This window comes from Frankliniella occidentalis, unplaced genomic scaffold (assembly GCF_000697945.3).
Source record: "Frankliniella occidentalis isolate FOCC.00 unplaced genomic scaffold, Focc_3.1 Scaffold1, whole genome shotgun sequence".
Taxonomy (NCBI): Eukaryota; Metazoa; Arthropoda; class Insecta; order Thysanoptera; family Thripidae; genus Frankliniella; species Frankliniella occidentalis.
Window position 1 is genome coordinate 2,405,394 of NW_026267131.1, and position 8,895 is coordinate 2,414,288.

The 8,895-nt window shown below is 49.8% G+C and overlaps 1 protein-coding gene across 1 annotated transcript in view; it reads right to left on the reverse strand.

Moving 5' to 3' along the window:
• Nucleotides 1-8,895, reverse strand: part of LOC113202677 (protein O-mannosyl-transferase TMTC1-like) — a 195,877-nt gene that overhangs the window by 12,184 nt on the left and 174,798 nt on the right. Inside the window, exons 6-9 of the mRNA XM_052267980.1 lie at nucleotides 6,123-6,256; nucleotides 4,201-4,390; nucleotides 3,967-4,088; nucleotides 3,671-3,838 (exon numbers count right to left, since the gene is read on the reverse strand). Coding sequence (XP_052123940.1) covers nucleotides 3,671-3,838; nucleotides 3,967-4,088; nucleotides 4,201-4,390; nucleotides 6,123-6,256 — 614 coding nt within the window. The remainder of the gene's footprint in view (nucleotides 1-3,670; nucleotides 3,839-3,966; nucleotides 4,089-4,200; nucleotides 4,391-6,122; nucleotides 6,257-8,895) is intronic.

Below are 8,895 nucleotides of genomic sequence, written 5' to 3' on the forward strand. Positions count from 1 at the left end.
GAATGACGTGCTGTCTAGGTTATCTCTCTCTCTCACACACACTCTCCCACACGATCGGCCGTGTCTAACCTCATCAGAACGATGAGTGTTTCTGTTTTCTTCTCTTTTTTTCACGTAACACCGAACGCTTTAGTTAACGTGACATCCAACGACAGCCGTCAGAACCAAAAAAGAGACACAAAGTAAACAACATGAAAACATGACCCGCTACCAGCTCCGATCTCTCGTAGAAGAGCGACAGACGGGCTAATTTTTTTCTCAACACCTCTCTTTCGTCTCACTTCCACCGCCCCCTCCCCCCCAACCCCTCCTCCCCTCTATCCCCACTCTCTCACTCCCACACACTCTCTCATACCGAACAGCCCCAAGCCTTGTTGTGTTCAGGACGTACGTGATGACTCGAGCTGACAGGTGAAGGTGTCGTCACCGTTTTCCACCCCTACCTTTTCAGCATGTTGCCCTTTCATACTGCCTCTTAGAAGAAAGGTGCGTTACCCGCAATTTAAAAAGGTCTGTACTCTTGAACAAGTTTTAATCAACTTACTGTCGCAGAAAATATTCTCAATTTACCAGTAGTTAATGTTGCTACAATTTGTGTCGTGATTTAACAGTTCTTTTTCAGCTCTATCGTAAATTTGCGATGACGAATACACTAGTAAACTGACGAATGCAGTTGAAGTATAAATTCAACAAGTATTTTTATAAAAGGTGGGACAAAAGTTCCATCCTATGGACATTTAGTATAGTTACACAACGTCTAGGATGTTCGTCTTGCTCGTGACAATCGCAGGCAGCTCTGCTACCAGACCCTCGTTTCTATGTGATTGACCACCAAAATGTCATTCTGTCTCAAACGTAACCCGTCCCCTGTCAAAACGATACGTTCAAATCACATTTTCAGTCGCTACTACCTTCTCTTTGTCCTCATCGGAAACTCCGGAAAAGACCTTGGGGCGAACGCCCCCATCCCCCCTACTTCTTTTCTCCCTAGTAATAAAATACATGTGTGATTCGCCCAAATCCTTTGACCAGCCAGTCGGTTCAGTTGGTCTGCTTGCTCCGTTCCGCCCACCCGAACCCGCCGCACCACGCCTCCACCCCCGCCGCGCCCCGCTCCGATGGAATGCGGAGGGAAAATGCGCGATCCTTTGCCGCTTATTCCATTTCGCGACGGCGTCGCCGACGACACCCCGGCGACGCCGCACGGCGGGGCACGGCGCGGGGTCGTCGCGCGCAAGGGGTGTATAGGCCTTGACCGAAATAACATGGAATCCCGGGCCCGCTTCTCTCGCTGGGGGAGCGTGAAAAATGCTTTGCCATGTTGCTGCTCGGCCGAGGGGAACAGAGGGTAAAAGAGAGGGGGGGGGGGATTAGGGGGGGACGGCGCAATGCGACGAGGGCAATGAAAAGATGGCAGCATTATGTGGCCCGTGCTTTCATTCATCCTCATATAACAAGAAGCGAAGCTCTCCTAGCGGGCTGCGTGCGTGGTGTCGGGGAGTGGTGTGAGGCTCTGTATGGGCGCAGAAAGCAACACGGCTGCAGAAGCGTCTAGAGAATGCTTTGAAGAATCGCTTTGAGACAAAAGTAAATATTGACATCAATCTTCAAGTTTCTTTGCATACTATAGTTTACTTTTTTATTCGGCCATTCTATGATTAAGAATTCTCATTTAAATATGGTTTACGAATTTGGCTGTATAGTGGCAACACTTCTAAATGCCGATGTGAGAAATAGATTTACGAGGTCAATTACGCTCCAATCTAATGGGTTTTTCCAAACTTTCCAATGCTTATGGACGCTATGGGAACAACCTCCCAGTACGCAAAAGTGAAAACCTTCTTGCATGCGGAGTTGTAGAAATTGGGATTATTTCTGAGGTCGACAGTCCAGGGAGTTATTGTTCGAAGAAAAATCATTTTACACCTCCTCCAAGTGTTTCTAGATTAGTTGGTTTTGGTACCCAAGAATAAATGGCAAGGAACGAAAAGGATCGAAAGTCTTAATTTACAATGCCACCAATTCTTTCCATGCTTCAAAGCATCACTTCGCAGTGGCGAAGCATCGTTTTGTAATCGTAAAGTACTTTACGTAAATTACAAAGGAATTGAATCCTTCGCAATGCTGCAAACATTTACTTTCAAGAAATTTAACAGTGGAAAATGTTCCACATGTACCATCTGCATGCCCTAAAAGACACGTGCCCGCTGAGCCGCTGGCGCGCGGCCGCCCCGCAGTTGTTGAGATGAGTGAGCGATATAAGACGCATTGACACAGAAATTGCGAGCCGTGCCAACAGAACTGTCCGGACGCGATGCAATGCGTGTGTGACAGCCACAAGTGCGGGGCTGGGCCGCGGTAAACGGAAATCAATGTCTGCAGTGCGCGCGAGCGGCGCGAGCACGACATGGAGGGTGGCGGGGCGGGTGGCTGATCAACATGTCCTTTACTTCTCTTGTAGCGCATGTTTGGGCAAGCAGTTGCCTACTCGCCCAACCCGTAAGTGCTCATCTTGAAAGTACCAGGTGATTCAGACAAGACGCAGGTGCGGGCGGGTTTGCCTACTCACCGCTGAAAATTGGTTAGCGTCTTATGACACCAAAATATTGGCGTCCTTTTGGAAGACGCCAAATCTATTTCTAGATGTTATTTTTTACCGTGTGCGACCGTGTGTTTCACTTGACCGGGAAGGGGGTAAAGTCTGCCGAGTTGAGAGCAATCGCACGGGGGAGAGGGGTACATCGTACTGTTCCGAGCCCGCCACATGCCACCGGGGGGCGCCCGCAGGGCCAGCAGAAGATCTGGCGCTGCGTCGGCCTGCCTCGACGCGCTTCCCTCACCGGCACTGCCGGCACTTCTCTACCGGAATGTTTACGGGTTCCCCGGCGCCTGACCCCTCCATTCAGCTGGAAACAAAGTAGCGACACCTCTCCTGACATATTGGTCCCCCCCGCCCGACAGAGACGCACGGCGCAGTGTGGCGAGGTGCAAGCCAAGCGGGCTCCTGTACTTCAGGCCCACTTGCAGCGAATTGATATTGAGAACCTCCATCAATCCCCCTCCATTCCCCCGTCTGCCCACTCCCACTCGGTTCCCTCTTTCCCCCACCCCCTCTCTGTTCGCTCGTTCCCCCTTAATTCTGAGGCCCGCTCCGTCATTGTCTGTCTTTGTCACACGCACTGTCTCCTCCCGGGCCGTTTCACCCCGTCGGTTCGTACACATCAGTGTATTTGCTCTGCTATGGATCTCACTGCGGGGAGGCCGACCTGGTGAGCCTTATGGCGAGCCGGCTAACCCTCACTGTCAGTCAGCAGGCGAGTTCACCGCTGGGGCCAGCGAAGGTCGATTTTAAAATTACCTCATATTTTCCTGACCAAAATAACGTTTCCCCACACAACTTAAGAATGAGGCACAGCGGCGTTCTGCTGATATTTGAAAATCGACATTTTCTTACTTTCTGAGGAAGAAATTGGAAATCAACTTTTTTCTGGTTTTCTGACAAAATTTGAAAATCCTGACATTATTTTGAAAATGACGTTTACAACAGTGCTGACTTTTTTCTCTGGCGCGCGGCGTCCCTGCGCCAGTTTCCCCCCTCCTCCGACCCACTCGCTGCTGCGCTGTTCACAAAATGTTCCCTGACTACTGAATTTGTCATACGGCTACTCACACGGCGAGGCTTTCCCTCGTGGCCCAGTCACGGTTGCGGACCACGGTGCGCAGGCAGAAGCCGCCCAGCACGAGCATGGCTGCGACCAGGATGACGTGCCGTTGTCGCACGAACAGCGCGTTCCACAGCAGCTGGGACCCGTACACCACCAGCAGCACCATTCCCAGGCTGAAATCAAAACACAGGTTCAAAGTTTAAAAATTAAAGAGAAAAAATATATTTAGGCAAGACATGTGTAGTAAAAACTAGCCCTAAAAATCGAGTTCGACTCCTAGAAATTGGAATGGATTAATTACCTTGGAATGTAGAGCACACGCTCGGCTATGACAAAGCCCACCGTCACGAGGAGGTTGGAGGCGGGCAGGAATGGTATGCAGAGGAGCAGCAGCCCCAGGATGAGAGGCGGATGTCTCTGAATCTGTACAATCGACAAAAAAACGCCGTAAAATGACCGGATTCGTTCTTAAGGCAAAGTGTTGTTGTCTTTTTAATCTTAAGAAGTCACGATCGAACAACAATCCACGACTCACCTCAAAGTCTACGAGGCAGCGGTAGGCGACGAGCAGACCGACGCCGAACAATGCGCAGGTGGCCAAGTTGCGGCAGTCGCCCAACGAGGTGACCAGCGGCACGGACCCGAACTGCCAGTCATGCGAGAGAGTCGATGGGCACAGCAGCAGCCAGCAGTTGAGCGCCGCCAGGTAACAAAACGTCAGTAATCTGCAAGAACAAAACAATTGAACAAAAATTACTATTGCAAAAATACAAATAACATTGTCAGAGTTTTGTCACGAGCGCGGCTGTGAGCGGGGTACCGCCGGGCGGGCAGGCTAGGCAGCTCCGAGGCGCCGTATACGACACATCGGGCTAAGTGGTCGTACGGCCCCCGCGTGTTATTGCTCCTGCCGCGCCGCCGCCCGCCACACCTGTCGCTCTCCCTCCTCCCGCCCTTTACAATGTAGCAAAGCACAAGACAAACATTAATTTCAAAGTTTCCCGCGAACGAGAAAAGACGTAACTTTTGTTTGCTTTAACCTGTCTTGGGGGCGCGGCGTGGCGCGGCGGAGCGGCGCGGACGCGCACGGGTGGAGGATGCCAAAGGAGCGAAGGTGGCGGGAAAGAGGGGGGGGGGAGGGGTTAGGTGATCGCAGCGACAAGTGTAAACTTTGCAAGGGCAGGCTGCGAGCCTGGGCTATCCGCACTAGAGTTATTCGCTGAGATTTGACAGCCATAAAATATACATTTTCATAACACACTTCGGGTTGCTGACCTGTGAAGCGCGTCCGCCCCATAAACCCCGGCAGTGCGAGCCGCGGGTTGAGACGTGAGTTAGAACACCGGCGCCCTAAGAAACAATCCATCTATCTATACTTTTCACTTTAATTATTTTCCGAATGATAATTTTAACACTGCCTTCATTTAATGCCCTTTCGGAGTAATCAGTACCTTAGTAACTATTATTCTCTTAATTCAAGTACCTAATCAGAATGGGATAAGAACAGATCAGAGAAGAAAGGGGTGAAATTTTCTGTGAAACTTGAGTTATTTAGACAACAATGAACAATGCTACCTGGGTGGCGGCATCAGCGGGTGTTCTCCCCGTTCGGACCAGCTCTGAACGCTGCGCAAAGTCACTTGCACGGAAAAGGGAAGAGGGGATGCGAGTGGTAGGGAGGATACGAGGAGGGACAGAGAGGGAAAGGGGGAGAGGGAGAAAGACCGCCACCTCGAGCGACCCTCGGCGTCAATCTGTCTCTCTCTCTCTCTCTGCTGTCCCGATCGCCTGGCTGCATCCGAGGACAATAAGAAGGACCCAAGGCTTTGTGGTCTGAGATGCTGAGTAGTGTCCTTTGGGGCGACAGTGAGGGAGGGAGATAGGAAAAGTGAGTGAGTGAAAAATAGAGGGGAAACGGGCGAGAAGGGGAGGGGATGGTGCTCAAATAATGCTACCAAATCCCTTTCGCGCTACTCCTCAGCTGGCCACTCCCTCCGCTTTTTATATCACCCCCAGTGAGACCGTTGATTTGCCGAGTTTTCTCCGATAGCCGCCCTAAACCCTGGCCAGGTATGGCGCGGCGTGCAGCCACGGCCGCGGGCCCTTTTAATTGAAACTTCACCAACTCCATTCCCCCACTTACTTTCTTCTTCCCTTCTAGAGCTCTCACTTTACGCCATACTTGTGGTCTCTGGAATGGCCCAGGTGGGCGGCCGGGAGTCCCGATTGGTTCGCGGGGCCGAGCGAAGGTCGGCATTTGATTGGTCAGTTGAAGAGTTTTTCGGCAAGGGTTTAGTGGGTATTGGTACAGAAGGTAGGGTACACCCCACCCCTCTTCTACAGAAGCAAGTAAGTGAAGAAACCTAGCCCTACACATACACAAGACGTTTACTTCCCTGACAGGTGGTCTCAGACCTAGAATTTATCTTTTTACAGCTGATAAAATGTCAAACACACTCCTGACACAAAGGTACAAGATCGTCTTTAAAACAAAAATTATCTCTCATTCGAAATATAATTAGGAATTGTTTCAAGAGTAAATTTGATCTCGTGTCAGAAGTAAGCATGAACTTGAAATTCAAACATTTTTCCTTAAAAGACAAACAAAAAAACAATAGTTTTTTTTCCTGGGTTTAATACCTGAAAGCTATCTGTGCTTTTCTACGGCCATAGAGATAGTGCCTCGAAAGCGCCCTCCTACCCCACCCGATACACTGCAGCGTACACAACGTAACACGGTTGCATTATTTGCAGTTCCATAACAGGCTATTGGCAGAGAGGGTGAAGAGAGGCGAGACGTGCGATCGCTCGCGCCTCTCTTTCCTGATCAGCATACAAAGAGATTGTTTGCAAAGCGGATTCGCCTGCCAGCCTTCGCCCTCTCAAGCACCTTCATTCCTCGACATTTTCCAAATCCCTAAAGCACGAGAGAGAAAGAGAGGAGAAGGGTTGTTGCGAGTGCTGAGGGTACGTTTTCACGAAAAAAAAAGTTAAGCTACGAGAGTAAAGTACGGAGCTTATGACGGTTGTCGCATAGAGGAATTAATTTTCCGGGACAGGGAGCCGTCGAAAGACGTACGAGGATCTCGTACCTTCGGCGCACGCAGGGTTGTGAGTGTCAATAGCGCGTTATTAACACGCCTATAAGAGCTGTTTGCTCAACCAAAGGATTCTCTCTCTCTCTCTCTCTCTCTCTCTCTCTCTGCAGGACTGCTAGCGTCAGCACTAGAGGGCTCTTGGAGGACGACGTCAAACAACGCGCCAACGCGTTCTGGGGGCAGACACTGACAAAAATAAGAAAGAACCGTTAAAGGGAGTCGAAAATTTAGACTGCAAATGATTTTGTTTTTAGTCGTCAATTAGAAACAAATAACAACAATGCATCGAGTCTCAGGACTAACCCCTTACAAAACGAAACTATAATTAAATTAATTTGCATCATTTGCCAGAAAATTTAATTAAAGTACAAAGGGTCGTCGCGGATCAGAGCGAGTAGCAGACGTGCAGAGGCGGCAGGGTGAGCGAGGGTGCTGTTGGGTGAAATGTTGAAGTTAAAGTTTTGTCATTCGGGAGCGATTTGCATAGAGCCTCATATGTGCAGATTTATGCGAATGTTTGTTTCGCGAGTAGCTACTACCTGAGTCCGGGGGGCCGGGCTGTCGCGCCTGCCTGTCCCGCCCGCCTGTCCCAAGCACGAGGCGCGCTACACTCCAGCAAGTCAACACGGTACAACACGTGAAATGTAACGTATCTAAGCACTGTAAATTTAAATGCAAATTTAATGCAAAAATGCGTCTAACTACAATTTCCACATGTTATTGTGCCTGCAGAGGCGCTACAAAATTTATCGTACTGAGGCATTCATTGCACCCAAATGTGATAATTTTGACACATTTTGCAGTGATAAAAGTATTATGGCAAGTAGGCAGTCGTTATTGCTTACTGCAAATAAGAATTTTATTTGCAATTTTAAAGCGGTATTGTGGATCAGGGATAACGAAGGAGACTGAACACTTGAGGGGAATACATACTCCAGAGAGAGATTTATTATTCTAGGCGACTTGTGGTGGGATGGGTTAGGATAGAATGCAGTGATAATAACTGTACCCTCCTTATGTAGTGTCAGTAATGCCAACTTAACCTTCCAACTACATCAATAAGTGCGTTTCTTGAGCAAGGCAGAGTGTGTCTTTAAGCGATAATTCTATAATCGCTCCCACAGGTGCAATTGTGGGCCACGCATACCTGTTTCTGTAGTGCTTGTTATCACCGTGAGCAAACTGATCTATCGCCACAAACCGTTTCGCATTCCATTACAAGTAACAACCCCACAGTTCTTGCTATATTTCTGAAAATTAATGACTAATATTTCGGGTCTAGGTGCTCGCGGCCCCACGGTGCTCTTTTAATCCGCGCAAATGAATTAATTTAATGCCTCGACACTTTCGCACGGCAATTATTATTCGGAATGCAATCATCATCAGAGATTTTCCCCCGGAGCGTCGGCAGTTCCGCAGCGTGGCGTAGCGAGGAATTAGTTACTGTAGCGCCGGCCTCGCACCCGTGGGATCGTCAAGCGAAAAACAAACGAAAAACACGAACGACACGAGCTCATCCGAAAAGCTATCGAATAGCCACATGCACAGCTGTGCCCCCCCCCCTTTTCCCCTCGTGTGTGATACGGAATAACACCATTTAGCGTTGCCAACATTCGTGCCCTATACGTTTGGGCCGCAGATTGGACGATTCGAACCACATCTCGCAACGAACGAAAAACAGTTAAAAGGGTGAAGGAACAATAGAAAAAAAGGTATGCGAGTGCGGAAACGTAAAATAAAGAAAGATGAAGGGGTTTGGTACATACACGGTACGTGCAAAAAGAGTTCCTGACTGATGACAAGACAACACGTCTGTGATGAAAGCGGTCCGCCCGGGGTGGCAGAGCGCCGCGGGCTTGCCAACCCATCAGCAGCCGCAGAGTCCCCCCTTTCCTCGCTGTCTCTCTCGCGCCCCTATACTCTTGCGTACGCCACCTCGCCGCATGAAATGTGCCGGCCATAAAACACCGACACTTGACACACATTTACTGCCTAGCCCATCTAGACCGCCCGACCAGTTCGTTCCTAAACTCTCCCCTCTCTTTCTCTCCAGCTCCTTGCGCGGAGGCTGCCTCTGGACATGGGTGTACCGTATGACAGCCGGTGTTGAATGGTGACCGCCCTCTCCCCCC